General features: G+C 45.4%; 6 protein-coding genes across 10 annotated transcripts; 5 read left to right on the top strand and 1 right to left on the bottom strand.

Annotated features, from left to right (window-relative positions):
- Positions 1-170: 170 nt before the first annotated feature.
- Positions 171-4,807, top strand: LOC108135646 (ubiquinone biosynthesis protein COQ4 homolog, mitochondrial). Of its 4 annotated transcripts, none has more exons than XM_017256471.1 (5): positions 171-243; positions 3,554-3,780; positions 3,886-4,090; positions 4,336-4,559; positions 4,630-4,807. In XM_017256471.1, exons 2-5 carry the CDS (start codon positions 3,560-3,562, stop codon positions 4,784-4,786), a joined length of 807 nt encoding a protein of 268 aa, XP_017111960.1. In that variant the 5' UTR covers positions 171-243; positions 3,554-3,559; the 3' UTR covers positions 4,787-4,807. The 4 variants fall into 4 exon arrangements, with proteins under 4 accessions (XP_017111960.1, XP_017111962.1, XP_017111961.1 ...); XM_017256473.1 differs by lacking the exon at positions 171-243 and adding an exon at positions 2,373-2,614; XM_017256472.1 differs by lacking the exon at positions 171-243 and adding an exon at positions 2,373-2,643.
- Positions 595-2,260, top strand: LOC108135645 (UDP-sugar transporter UST74c). The gene has a single exon (XM_017256470.2). It carries the CDS (start codon positions 833-835, stop codon positions 1,946-1,948), a length of 1,116 nt encoding a protein of 371 aa, XP_017111959.1. The 5' UTR covers positions 595-832; the 3' UTR covers positions 1,949-2,260.
- A 624-nt stretch (positions 4,808-5,431) lies between the features above and the next one.
- On the top strand, positions 5,432-6,972 carry LOC108135709 (RAB6-interacting golgin). Its single transcript, XM_017256553.2, has 3 exons — positions 5,432-5,634; positions 5,724-6,435; positions 6,498-6,972. Exons 1-3 carry the CDS (start codon positions 5,535-5,537, stop codon positions 6,709-6,711), a joined length of 1,026 nt encoding a protein of 341 aa, XP_017112042.1. The 5' UTR covers positions 5,432-5,534; the 3' UTR covers positions 6,712-6,972.
- Positions 6,973-7,104: 132 nt separating this feature from the next.
- On the top strand, positions 7,105-7,990 carry LOC108135505 (DNA-directed RNA polymerase III subunit RPC7). The gene is made up of 3 exons (XM_017256249.1): positions 7,105-7,345; positions 7,413-7,541; positions 7,601-7,990. The coding sequence occupies exons 1-3, from the start codon at positions 7,202-7,204 to the stop codon at positions 7,964-7,966; spliced, it is 639 nt and encodes a 212-aa protein (XP_017111738.1). The 5' UTR covers positions 7,105-7,201; the 3' UTR covers positions 7,967-7,990.
- On the bottom strand, positions 7,991-8,833 carry LOC108135506. Of its 2 annotated transcripts, none has more exons than XM_017256250.1 (4): positions 8,782-8,833; positions 8,659-8,720; positions 8,197-8,366; positions 7,991-8,135 (listed from the first exon to the last, which is right to left on the bottom strand). In XM_017256250.1, exons 2-4 carry the CDS (start codon positions 8,702-8,704, stop codon positions 8,079-8,081), a joined length of 273 nt encoding a protein of 90 aa, XP_017111739.1. In that variant the 5' UTR covers positions 8,705-8,720; positions 8,782-8,833; the 3' UTR covers positions 7,991-8,078. The 2 variants fall into 2 exon arrangements, with proteins under 2 accessions (XP_017111739.1, XP_017111740.1); XM_017256251.1 differs by having other exon boundaries at positions 8,793-8,814.
- Positions 8,834-9,081: 248 nt separating this feature from the next.
- On the top strand, positions 9,082-12,316 carry LOC108135580 (exocyst complex component 1). The gene is made up of 6 exons (XM_017256373.2): positions 9,082-9,869; positions 9,929-10,156; positions 10,215-10,664; positions 10,729-11,210; positions 11,278-11,785; positions 11,852-12,316. The coding sequence occupies exons 1-6, from the start codon at positions 9,216-9,218 to the stop codon at positions 12,197-12,199; spliced, it is 2,670 nt and encodes an 889-aa protein (XP_017111862.1). The 5' UTR covers positions 9,082-9,215; the 3' UTR covers positions 12,200-12,316.
- The last annotated feature ends 512 nt before the right edge of the window (positions 12,317-12,828 follow it).

Raw genomic sequence — 12,828 nt, 5'->3', positions numbered from 1 at the left:
AGTTTTAAAAGAATAAGGTAAATGTATATGTTTAAAAACTAAAAATATTCTTATTAGTATTTAAAAAAAACAAATGTTATCTCATAAAATAAAACATATTATTGATATTCCGAATAAATATTGATTTACCTCACTGTGCGCTTTTGTTAACAGTGTTGTTCTTGTTTGTACAGAACAGCTGATTCGAGCAATCTAGGCTGTGAAAATTTGTCAAGTGTTGGTTTTTGGTCTAAATTAAACAAGGTAAGGACGATTAATAACTTGTTTTGTGACTGTGAGTTTTGAAAGTGGTCTGACCAGCGAAGAAAAACATTATTTTGTGCTTAAGGTTGTTTTGGAAGGGATAAACATGAGTAGAAAGCTGGTGGGGTGGTGTTACGCGCGTTACTGTTATTTACGAAGGATAAAGGTTTTAGGTAAATATGAATAGTGAAGTGAATTAAAAGCTATTTAGAGCAGTTTCAATCAAAGAAAATTATTATTTGTATAAAAAAATCCATTTGTTATTATCTTAACATGCCGCAAGAGATTTACAGGTGACAGTTGACAGTGTTAAGTATTTGACATATTTAGGGTATTTTATTTGTGGAGTATATCCGGAGAGCTTCGATACGGTCACACTGAACATATGTTCCGGAAAGAATGGCTGCGATTTCGCGTCGGTAAAAATAGCAAATACTTGTTAATGTGCTGCGGGAAAGCCTCCTCCCCGGCCCCAAAGTGGCCCCGAAAAAAAGCGTGAGCAAATGTGCGCGCTGCAAGATAGCCGCCGCGAAACGAACGATAGTGACGAAAGCGCCTAAATCAAAGTACCAGACGTCCCGAAATTACGATGAGTGTGTCGCGCGGCAGCAACACAACGCTGGACCTGCAGCCCCTATTGGCGGACAGCGATGACAACAGGGAGCAGGAGGAGAAGAGCGGAGGATCTGGGGGAGTAACGCTACTCAATGGCTCCGGTTCGAAAGAGCTGGGCCACCGCGAACGCGAAGATTCCGCCTTGTTTATCAAGAAGATCGGCAGCGCCCTGTTCTACGGCATCTCCTCGTTCATGATTACGGTGGTGAACAAGACGGTGCTGACCTCCTACCACTTTCCCTCGTTCCTGTTCCTCAGCCTGGGCCAACTGACCGCCAGCATTGTGGTCCTGGGCATGGGCAAGCGCCTGAAACTTGTATCCTTTCCGCCCCTGCAAAGGAACACCTTCGCCAAGATCTTCCCGCTGCCGCTGATCTTTCTGGGCAACATGATGTTCGGCCTGGGCGGCACCAAAACCCTGAGTCTGCCCATGTTTGCGGCCCTGCGACGCTTCTCCATCCTGATGACCATGCTGCTGGAGCTCAAGATCCTGGGCCTGAGGCCTTCGACGGCGGTGCAGGTCAGCGTATACGCCATGATTGGAGGAGCACTGCTGGCCGCCTCCGATGACTTGTCCTTCAACATGAGGGGCTACATCTACGTAATGATCACCAACGCCTTGACCGCCTCCAACGGGGTGTATGTGAAGAAAAAACTGGACACCTCGGAGATCGGGAAGTACGGCCTGATGTACTACAACTCGCTGTTTATGTTCCTGCCTGCCCTGGCCCTGAACTATGCTACGGGGGATCTGGAGCAGGCGCTCAACTTCGGGCAGTGGGACGACTCGGTGTTTGTGCTGCAGTTTCTGCTCAGCTGCGTCATGGGCTTCATCCTGTCGTACAGCACCATCCTGTGTACGCAGTTCAACTCGGCGCTGACCACCACCATTGTGGGCTGCCTGAAGAACATCTGCGTGACCTATCTGGGCATGTTCATTGGCGGGGACTACGTCTTCTCGTGGCTCAACTGCATCGGAATCAACATCAGCGTGCTGGCGAGTCTACTGTACACGTACGTCACTTTTCGGAGGAAGCGGGCTCCCGATAAGCAGACCCACTTGCCCAGCACCCGCGGCGAGAATGTCTAGCTTCGTCTTAGGTCAAACTCAAGCCAAAGCCATACGATATGTTTAGCGTATTCCGTTCTACGTACTTCGTTCTGCAATATGCGATCTGCGATCTGCGACTTTGTATTCGATTTCCTATAGCCACACAGCGCAACGTCTCTGTACATATATATCTAGCGATCTATCTAATGAGTGTAATTTAGCAATTATGTAATTTTAATAACTTTGTACATTTGTCCGCATGCAACTGTTTCCCGCATCGAAAGTGTCATAAGTAATATAAATACACAGACATCCAGCTCCTCCTCGGCAATGGGTGGGCCAGATAACCGATGTTTTTTGTGTTGTGTTCCATTTTGTCTCATTACCGATAAGATTGGCTCCTTTGATAAGGTCTACAACTCGGCCTTAGCTAATTAAGAAAAATTTTGCTCTCACAAGTGCTATTTCTAATTAGGTTTCTGTATAAATTACGAAATATTTAAAGCTACGATGTGGGAATTTTCAATTACTTGTGCCTAATCGGGTGTTTATCTTTTCTGGGTAAACACGTTGGGGCCTTGAGAATTCTAGAAAACAAAGTACTGCAGCGCTGGGCAGTCCAATCCAGCAACGTCAACACTTAACATCACATCACACATACGTAAAAAGCAGCCGGAAGGCTTTTTACTTGTTGGCCGATCCCTGGTAACTCTATCAGAGTTTTCGGTTTTGTTGTATGTTGATTTAAAAAAACCACAAAATTATCAGGCTAGAAAAAGATTGCGAGTGGCCGTAATAGAATTTTGATTAGAAGCACGCCTTTAGTTTTTGTGCATAGCTATTATCCATTTTCATTTGTTGATTGTCAAGTAATGGACTTTTGAAAGCAATTTTTTGTTAACGAATTTTTTGCTTTGTTATAAAAGTAAATAAATTTACTCAGCTGAAACTTTGGAATTTATCGTCTCCTAAACAAAGTTATGCTTTTAAGATGGCAATCTTATTTCTAAGAACAATTTTTTCTAACCGAGAAACCGTGTATACTCTTAGCTGTTTAAAACTAATGATCGTATATAGCTAGATTGTTTACACACTAAGCTTTTAAGAAGCAAAGACTTGTCATAGCGCACAAAAATTAACTTTTTTCGCTTGCTTATAAATAGTGACTACCCATTTATCCAAACAGGCAACAATGACGACATTGAAATTGAGCATTAAATTCGAGAATGAGGTGCCAGTGCCCCCTGCAGCACTTTGTTTAGCTTTTATTTTGGGACCAGCAAAATTGATAGGTGGCGAGTGAGGGATTCGAAGTTGGGGATAGGTAATGAGGAAGCCGAAACAGGTTTTTTTTTACAGATTTATTAACCGTTGGGCGGACGGAGTACGGCGCTTGTGCGGTGAGGTAAATTGTTAGTCAGCATCTGCCCTGTCCGCGTACCCACATTATGGACAAATTGTTTGCTCATATTCGCTGCTATTAAAAGTGGGCACGTACGGCCCGAGCGACAAGCTTTAACCGAAGACAGGTAGTCAGGGTCATGTTTATGTGCGATGATGATGATGATGATGATGATGAAGCCGACGATCGTGCTGATAAGGTCACCGGGTGTACCTCCCCATGCCTCCTCTATGAATCCACAGATCAGCATGATGCAACGTTGCTGGCGTCTTCCAAAGCCACTGGCCCTGCGACGAGGTCTTACTTTGGGCCAGGTTAATAGCCAAACAGTGGCCACTGAAGCGCCTGAGTCGGAGCCACTGGACTCATTCGAGCGGCAGTATCTCAAGGATCGGATCGAGATAACGCCTTTCCAGCGAGTTATTCTAGGAGCTGGATCCTCCATTGCAGCCCTGCTGGATCCAAGACGGTAGGGTATCTAGTTTATATCAAATGTTCCTTAATATTTTATTTAGTTATATTGAAACCGCTCATTTGTTTAAGCCACATTAAATCAACTAAATCCACTTTGTAGCCACGATATGATCGCCTGTTTGGGCGAGACGACCGGTGAGGATGCTCTATGGAACATTTTGGATACGATGCAATCCAGTGAGGAGGGTCAGCGCATCATGGCCGACAAGCCGCGTATCCACACCAGTACTATTGACTTTAAGCACTTGGAAACTTTGCCACCCGACACTTTTGGAGCCTCCTACGTTAAATTTCTGAAAGATAATGTAAGTCATGTCTTGGGGTGATAAAAATGTAGGAACAAGTGTTAGCAAGCCCTATGAAAGTTTCATAAAGGTGACTTGAAAAAAATTGTATTTTGTTGTATTAAATTCGTTAGAAAATTCCAAATATTTTCTAGAAGTCATTGTGGAGTCCTGTGTGGACTATATCTTTAAAGCAAGATAGACAAAAAACATAATTACATTTGTATTTTATAAATTAGCTTGTAATTTGGGTCACCCACTTTCAGCAAGTCACGCCGGACAGTCGCATGGCCGTGAAGTTTTTGGAGGACCCCAAGCTGGCCTATTTAATGACGCGGTACCGCGAGTGCCACGACCTAATCCACACTGTGCTGGACATGCCCACCAACATGCTCGGCGAGGTGGCTGTCAAGTGGGTGGAGGCTCTGAACACGGGTCTGCCCATGTGCTACGGCGGCGCGGTTTTCGGAGCGGTGCGCCTACGTCCCAAGTGAGTTCAGTGAACTTGTCCCCCCAATTATGCCTCCATTCACACATTTGTTTATTTTTCGTCTACTCAGGCAGAGGCGTGCGTACTTGAAGCAATACTTGCCCTGGGCTCTGGAGAACGGCAAACGGACCAAGCCCTTGATGCCGGTCTACTGGGAGAAGCGCTGGGAGCAGAACATACACGAGTTGCGCTCAGAACTAGGCATTACTGTGTTAAATAAAGTTTGATGAGAAGTTTTGATTTTTAAACTCTGTTTTGAATTGGGAACATGTCGATTACAGCTATCGATTAAGGCAATCGCGATCATAGGAAAACTATCTGGCAACTCTTGTTCTGAAGCTAGAAATTGAGAAGCGTTTCCACCGGGGAATTTATGAAACGTTCTTTTCACGAACAAATTAAAACTATGCAATTTAAATTCCATATAACGAATGGCAGCCAAACATTTTTAAACATCCTAATCGAAAAAAATTGTGTTTTGTATGTACAACATTATTAATATTCGAACCAACAGTATCTTTTTACCTAAAATCTTTCCATTGTGAAGTGCTCTCTCTTAAGTGAATTTTAATCAAATTTAAATGAAATCAAATTTACTGTTGTTGATTTTATTGACCTTGTATTTTTGTATACTTTATAATCTTTATAACACAAACTAACTTTGCTTTAAATGTTGGACATATTCACAGAAATATAAAAAACGGCAGCTGTTTGAAAAATACAAATAAATTAAGATGTTACATTTAATTTATTTATGATAAGAATAAATAAACCTATTCAGAGCGGAAAGTCATATCCAAGAAATTAAATACTTTAATGTGGGTCTGGTGAGAGCACCCTGTACTTCGAAATGATCGCATCGTAACTTACACCGATCTGGCAGCATCGCCCGCTCTGTTTGCTTCTGCTGATGTGTTGTGTTTTGTTTCTCCGTGGATTGTCGTTTAATGGCTAATTATCTGCAAAAACCTCACAATGACTGAGAAATTTAATGGATTTAGCCACGACGAGATCCTCAAGATTACGGGCGTGAAGGAGGGTGGCGTGGGTAAAAGGGCTGCGAATCTGGAAGCAGGTTAGATCATTATGACTGAATGAACCACGAAGCGTGTAAACAATTATCTGTTTATAATAAAAACCCATTGCATGTGTGTGCGTGTGCAGCGAAGCAGGCGCTCCGGAATCAACCCGGCATTCGGCGGATGCCCGATAAGATCTTCCGGCAGGCAGATCAATTACGGAAACAGCAGCAGCAACAGCAGCAACCAACTAAAAAACCAGATGAGACGAAGAAGACCAAATCGGGAACGGTGACTCCCACGGAGAAGCCAAAGCCACAAACTCCCACGGCGGAAGATGACGTAGCCAATGGCTCGCTGAACCTAGAGCGCGCCCTTTCCGATTCATTAATGGAAGCACTCTACCATGGCCATGCTACAGCGAGAGATAACAAGCCCACTGCCACGTATACGGATGCTGCCGCCGAGAACAGTGAGGCCACATCCACGGACGACAGTTCGATACTGAAGATCAGCGGTGGTGATAGCCAGACCACGAGCTCCACTTACGATGCCAGCATCTTGCCGAGCAGCAAGGACTCCATCTCGCAGGAGCGCCTCAACACGGACTCGCCCTTCAAGGGCATCTCGCTCAAGGACTTCGAGCAGCACCGTCGCATGATCGAAGAGCAAAACAAGCAGAAGAAGCAATTGCTCTACCAGGCCATCGAGCAGCACACTCAGAAGTCGGCGGCGGAGTCACGCAAGATCGAGGAGATTCGCCACGAGCTGTCCAAGCTGGAGAGCGATCTCGCCGTGGATGTGGCCCTGCTAAGGAAGCAGATCGACAATGCCTGCATACATTTTTCCAATGTAGAGTGAGTAAAGAATTATGACCAAACTGATTTTAAATACTTAACTAATACCAAATCCTCTCCAGAAAACAATATGTAAAGATCGAGGCTCAGTTCCTGCGGGCCAAGATAGAGCTGCACAATGCTTCCGAGAAAAAGGAGCTGCTCACCGAGCATCTTTGCACCGTAATTGCCCACAACGAGGATCGCAAGGCGCAGAAGCTCACTGAACTGATGCAGAAAGTGGGTCTGACGCCAAACGATGAGCCCCCTGCCACGCCCCCACATCCGGATGTCTAATTAGTTTTCGTTTCATTCAAATATTCAGTCCTGTTTCCCTTAATTTGACTATGGATTTAAAAGTACTGCTCGCTTAAAAATTATATTTCCTCGAATAGTTGATATTATATGAATTCTAAATTTGCTTATCAAAATTTAAATTCAAAATCGAGCAGGGCTGATATATTTTGAGTGTTATAATATTATGTATGTAATTACTGTTAGTGTGAGTGAAAAAGTGCAAATTGCAATAAAATATATATATGTTATGTGTAAAATTAATTTGGGTCTTAAAAATGGAATGGAAAATTATATAAAGGTAGGGTATTAATTAGTCGATCGTAGAAAAATATTTCTGTGTTATTGTTTGGATTCGACTAGGTGGCAACGCCATTAGCTGACAAAACAGCTGATCGTTTTTTGAGTTGAACAAACGTGCGCGAAAGCCAAACAACAATATAAACGATAATATTGTTATTTTAAACTGAGTTAAAGTCACAAAAATCCGACAATGGCAGGACGTGGAAGGGGTGGCAAGACAGGCACCCTCACAGCCGAGCAAATGGCCATGCTGGGCTGCACAAAGGACCTGCCGGTGCAGACGGCGCCACCTCCTACGTTTCCACCTGTTTTAAACAGGCCCACTACCATAGAGGTGGGTTTAAATCAATTTAAATTCACTTAAATCTAATGATTTCATATTGTCAATATTCATCCGACAGACAACCGCTACTCAAAATTACCAGTTGCTGTGGAAGGAGGATTTCCTGAATCGAATGCGAGATTCCCCTTATTACATCGTCTCCGCCAGCCAGGAGACCCAAAATCTGGAGCACAAGGACTGGCGAGAGGTGAAAAGCCTACCGATTCATAAGATTCAATACCTTATGCGATATCTCTATTCCCCCAGAAAGCCATGAAGCATTTGAAGCTCAAGACCCAGCCCGAATTTAACTACAAAGCCATGCCCCAGGAACTGAACATCTCCAGTCGAAAGCGACGCGGCGCAGATATACGGCCTAAGTTGCTGGCCAAGAAGACCAACATCGAGGACCGGCTGAAGGTGCTGGAGCAGAAGGAACTGAAGTCTGGCGGCAATGAGCAGGACGAGATCAAGCAGGAATCCGACTCCGAGCAGGAGGAGGAGCAGGATGATCCGGAGGCGGCGATGGATGACGAGATGGACGAGGACAACGACTATGGAGCCACATACTTTGATAACGGAGAAGCCTTCAACGATGAGGATGACAATTTGGACGACGGCCCCGTTTATTGAGCTAAATAAAACCATCGAACTGAATACTTTCGGATCTGTGATTTACTATGTCGCCACTTTAAGCTTATTTAACACAAATGTTGGATTAATATACACGTAGGGGGTGACTGGCTTAGTCCAGGCTCTTGGGCACGTAGTAGTTAAAATGGATCAGACCAGAGGATTTGACCTGTAATGCAAATTTTCGTTAAAATTAAAGCGGCATTGGGAAAGGTGTGGCAGGAACTTACGAATCCAATGGTGCCGGCCAGGACGAGGATGCCAGTGATGAGCGCGGCATTGTACTTGGCGTTCTTCTGGCTGTGCTGCTCCTTCCAGTCTCCAGCGGGCACGGGCAGATCATTCATGGTGGAGTGGGGACCATGGCCACCGTGGTAAGCCGCACGCGACAAGGCGCCAGCTGAAATTGTATGTAAACAGATTTTTCAAAATATGTAGGTATTGATTATGGGAGCCATAGGGTGTTGTCACTCCCAATGTCTGATCACATATTCAGATCGATCCTTAGCTGGTATTCAGCAGACTTTATCGCCAGGAACTTATAACAATTGAAATATTAATAGTTTTTAAGGGAATTGGTGGTAAGTTAATTTCTTCGCAGTTCCTTGAAGTCCCTATTGGCTTCCCCACATTATGTAATTTTTAAGGTTAGCAGTTCCACTGAAAAAGGGTGTTAAGCTGCTTTAACTCACCGTTCTTGAGCAGAAGCCCCTGCTTGACAATGTGTTTTACCAACATGATTGCTCGAAAGTTGCTGGAAATAGGTAAAATATGGTTTATTTTCACGGCTAAACTTTTTTCGCATAAAAACTCACCCGTAGATTACCTTGTGTCAAACAGTGTGGCCGTTTTAGTATAATAGCAAAATATCGACCTTAAATCTAGAGATGTGCTTACGAGCCGTTTCCTAAATATTACTCATGATGCGAATTGTTTTGAATTTTTGTGAGAGCTTTACTTTAATTATTGAAAATCAAATATGCAAATTGCATTGATTTAAATGTATGTATATAAAATAAAATATAATTTAAAATTTATGCTCTACACATTTATTCATTATTTTAGTCTAGACTCACGTCACGCGCACATCCCTAAGCGACACTCTGTTGTCTGCCAGGAGTTCTGTTAAATCAGCTGTTGATGTGGAGGCGTTCTCCGATTGCTAATTGCAAGTGCAAACAATTGGCAAGTAGTTGATTGTTTGCAGGACTTATTTCGGTTCCCAGTGCCCCGCAAAACATTCCCAAACATGCTGTCCATCGGGGCCATGGCCAACATCAAGCACACGCTGCAGAAGGAGCTGTTCCTGGCCGCCGGCGAACGCCTCCTTTCCGTGGTGACGGTGGTCAAGAAGAAGGACAAGAAGCCGTGCTACCTTTGCGTGGTCACCACGGCACCCCCGGTGCCCGTGGTTACACTGTGCCTCATCAAGCAGTCGGAGCAGCGCGAGAGCGAGTACAAGCGCAAGCGGAGTTGGCAGCTGGACGAGATCAAGTGGGTGGACGGGCGGAATGAGCAGTTCGAGACACATGAGTTCGATCTGCAGCTGGAGAAGCTGTACAAATGGTACGCCCTCAATCCCCACGAGCGCCAGAACTTCCTGGCCGTCCTCAACCGCCAGATCCAAAAGAGCGTGCGTGGCCAGCGGGCGGAGTTCCGGAACGTGCCCGCTGCCTGGTTGTCGGAGAAGTCGCCGGAAAAGGTGGCTCTAGGCAGGGCGGCCCAGAAGACTCAGCACACCGACGACGAGGAGGACGAGGAGGAGGAGGCCCAGGAGTTCACTGCTCTGACGGACAAGGAGGCCAATGAGCTGGGCAAACTGTTCTCCGAGTGTGACTTCGCCATCAAGGATGCCGAGCAGTTCATAGAGCAGCTGTCCCGGGAACTGCACGATCTGGATGGGGTGACTAAATCTGGATTTCTGCAGCGAAAATCCATTACTCATAATTTCTTATCTCGCAGGCCAATATGCAGAGTGTTCTGGCTTCGGAGCAGAAAGTGCTGAAGATGATGGAGCATATCGACAATGCCATCTCCGAAGCGGACAAGTTCGAGAACCGTCTGGACAGCTATGAGGATATCCTGGGGCACGTTAAGGAGACAATGGAGAAGATTGGCGGCAAGAATGCCATGATAGAGATCGCCAACAATAACAATATCAAGCTTATGAAAGAACTTAACAAAGTCATAGTGGGTTTTGCCAGTAATTCTCATCTTAATATGGTTAATCAAAGCTTTATTTCTTCAGAGCCAACTGGACTTGCCACACAGCCAGCAGCAGGCATTGGATGAACCCGATCTGAAGACCGCCAATGGACGCAAAGTGGCCATAGCAGCTGCTCAGTGCCTGCAGCAGGCCATGAACAGCGACATAGATCCCGCCCTGCTTCGCTTGGAGGCGGTGCAGGATCAGCGCAAGCGCTTTGAAAAGTGGAAACAAAAGTTCTCGGCCACCGTCAGCCGTTTTATGAATAACCTGTTCATCCATCTGGGCAACGAAATAGGAGACATGCCAGTGACCAGCACCGAACTGACGCTGCCTAATCATTCCAACGTCCATCGTGAACTGACGCCCTATACGGAACTGATGCACTGGACAAAAGCCATGGATCGAAAAACCTACGATGGCCTGATGCGGGTCTACACGGCCTCGCTGAGCAAGATTTACGACAGGGATGTGAAAAACTTCTTTAACTTGGTAAGCACTTAATATCCTATAATAAAACAAGCATTAATCAATGTTTTTCTACCCCTCTTAATAGGCTAAAATTCAGGTGGCAGAGAAACTGCGAAATTCTCGGGAGGATCTGGATATGTCCACGTCCTCTCGTAAGTCGGCAGTCTGTACAATACCGTATGGCACATTGGGAATCAACAGGGACCAATGGGGACCCGGAGTCGAAAGTGCGGATAGAATTCGTTTCGATGCCCTGTTGGAAAAGGTTTTAGCTGAGCTGGAACCCATTGCCCTGCAGGAACAGCTGTTCTGCATCAATTTCTTTCAAATGGATGTGATTAGTCCAACGACAAAGAATACGCAGACCACGTTGGAAATGGAAAAGGCCGTGGACATGTCGCATTCCATCATAGCGGGCGCTGTCTCGCCATCAGGTGATGTAGTGCCGCAGAAGCGAATTGATCGCCAGATCAACGAGGATGTGCGGAAGCTGATGATGGGTCTTTTCGGTTGCCTCGAACCAGAGCTTGTTAGCTTTATCCAGAGCTTTGAGCGAGTGGACAGCTTGTAAGTAGCTATTGTCTATTGCGCGGATTAAACTACACATTTTGTAACAAATGTTCTTTTGTCACAGCTACTCTCTGTACGTCCTGGTGCGACTCACCCAGCACGTAATGTCCGCCCAGGATACACATTCCTTTCTCAGCATGACCTTCGCCTCCGCCTTGGTGCAGGTGAAGCGCAACTTTGACCGCTTCATGCAGCAGCAACTGCAGTCCATTAGGGAGGCCAAGCTGCACAAGCGCTCCAAGGCCATCCTGCCGTACGTGGAGAACTTTGAGAACTTTGCCCAAACGGCGGAGGGCATCTTCCGCAAGTCGGATCGCCGCACGGACATGGAGAAGTGGTATCTGCAACTGGTAAATGCCATCTTTGAGGGCATACACCTGCACTCGCAGGAGCATCCGAAGACACCTTCGCAAGTGGTGCGCATGGAGAACTATCACCACATGTACGCTTTGCTGGCCCAGCTTAAGGTTCCTGGTCTGGATGCCCTCAAAAAGGAGGCCAAGACACGTTACAACGAGGCGCTAAAAGCGTATGTGACTCAATACTTTGGCCGGCCGCTCGAGAAGTTGAATGTAAGTCAATGACCCCGCAAAAAAAAGGAAAACCCCACCTCATTGATTTCCCCTCCATCTTTGCAGCAATTCTTCGAGGGCGTACAACTGAAGGTGGCGCAGGGCGTCAAAGAGACGGAGATCAGCTACCAGATGGCCTTCTCCAAGCAGGAGCTGCGCAAAGTGATCGCACAGTATCCGGCCCGCGAAGTGAAGAAGGGTCTGGAGAATCTCTACAAGAAGGTGGAGAAGCACCTGAGCGAGGAGGAGAATCTTCTGCAGGTGGTGTGGCACGCCATGCAGGAGGAGTTCATTGCCCAGTACAACTACCTGGAGGAGCGCATCCAGAAGTGCTACGCCGGAGCCATGATCAACCTGGAGTTCAACATCCAAGACATACTCGCCTTCTTCTCGGACATAGCTCGCTCCCACTGATCGAGGGTTTGGTATCTGGAAATCGGGGAGCGAATTCACCGGGTTTTATTTTTAAGTGCAATAGTATTTAAAGCGCTGTTTCTGCTGATTGGAAAATATATGGCGCAAATATTTAAACAGATGTGGATATGCAAAGGTTGAAAGCGATAGATCTAAGAGAGGGATGAAAGAGAAAGATCACAGATACGGTTACGAAAAGTTAATTTAAGGTGAGGATCTGAAATTGTTAGTTGTATGTTTAGAAGAAATGTGGATCTTTTCCCTGTTCAGTTTTGGCTAAGACGTATAATGTTTTAGATACATAACTTAAGAAGACCTTGAGTTTTTTATATGGATCTTTATAGAAGTACGCTTTTACGGGACTACTCTCTAAAAAAGGAATTTAAAGTTTTGGTATCCTATGCCTCTAACATAAAAATGTAAAACCCTAATTTCTATTTGAATAGTTTTTCCGTGACCATAAAATTTAAAGCGTTACTTCAGCTGATCGTAAAATATATAACGCGCATTTTTGAACAGCGACGAAAGGTGAAAGAGAGTTGTTTAAGATCCGAAGAGAGAGTAGAGACTTAAAGAGACATTACAAAGTGCTCCGTAGCTTAAAGAGTTAGCTTTTCGGGGTGACTTTT

Source organism: Drosophila elegans, unplaced genomic scaffold, assembly GCF_018152505.1.
Source record: "Drosophila elegans isolate 14027-0461.03 unplaced genomic scaffold, ASM1815250v1 contig_208, whole genome shotgun sequence".
NCBI classification, from domain to species: domain Eukaryota; kingdom Metazoa; phylum Arthropoda; class Insecta; order Diptera; family Drosophilidae; genus Drosophila; species Drosophila elegans.
Note: the sequence above shows the minus strand (reverse complement) of the source record. Positions and strands in the feature narration are given on the sequence as shown.

Coding starts and splice junctions, on each gene's coding strand:
- LOC108135645 (XM_017256470.2), top strand. CDS start 833: ATGAGTGTGTCGCGCGGCAGCAACACAACGCTGGACCTGCAGCCCCTA.
- LOC108135646 (XM_041707968.1), top strand. CDS start 3,464: ATGATGATGATGATGATGATGATGAAGCCGACGATCGTGCTGATAAGG. Junction 3,781..3,885: donor GCCCTGCTGGATCCAAGACG/GTAGGGTATCTA, acceptor TCCACTTTGTAG/CCACGATATGATCGCCTGTT. Junction 4,560..4,629: donor GCGGTGCGCCTACGTCCCAA/GTGAGTTCAGTG, acceptor TCGTCTACTCAG/GCAGAGGCGTGCGTACTTGA.
- LOC108135709 (XM_017256553.2), top strand. CDS start 5,535: ATGACTGAGAAATTTAATGGATTTAGCCACGACGAGATCCTCAAGATT. Junction 5,635..5,723: donor GGCTGCGAATCTGGAAGCAG/GTTAGATCATTA, acceptor GTGCGTGTGCAG/CGAAGCAGGCGCTCCGGAAT. Junction 6,436..6,497: donor ATACATTTTTCCAATGTAGA/GTGAGTAAAGAA, acceptor AATCCTCTCCAG/AAAACAATATGTAAAGATCG.
- LOC108135505 (XM_017256249.1), top strand. CDS start 7,202: ATGGCAGGACGTGGAAGGGGTGGCAAGACAGGCACCCTCACAGCCGAG. Junction 7,346..7,412: donor ACAGGCCCACTACCATAGAG/GTGGGTTTAAAT, acceptor TTCATCCGACAG/ACAACCGCTACTCAAAATTA. Junction 7,542..7,600: donor AGCACAAGGACTGGCGAGAG/GTGAAAAGCCTA, acceptor CTATTCCCCCAG/AAAGCCATGAAGCATTTGAA.
- LOC108135506 (XM_017256250.1), bottom strand. CDS start 8,704: ATGTTGGTAAAACACATTGTCAAGCAGGGGCTTCTGCTCAAGAACG. Junction 8,367..8,658: donor GGGGCTTCTGCTCAAGAACG/GTGAGTTAAAGC, acceptor ATACAATTTCAG/CTGGCGCCTTGTCGCGTGCG. Junction 8,136..8,196: donor TGGCCGGCACCATTGGATTC/GTAAGTTCCTGC, acceptor TTTGCATTACAG/GTCAAATCCTCTGGTCTGAT.
- LOC108135580 (XM_017256373.2), top strand. CDS start 9,216: ATGCTGTCCATCGGGGCCATGGCCAACATCAAGCACACGCTGCAGAAG. Junction 10,157..10,214: donor AAGAACTTAACAAAGTCATA/GTGGGTTTTGCC, acceptor TTATTTCTTCAG/AGCCAACTGGACTTGCCACA. Junction 11,786..11,851: donor GGCCGCTCGAGAAGTTGAAT/GTAAGTCAATGA, acceptor CCATCTTTGCAG/CAATTCTTCGAGGGCGTACA.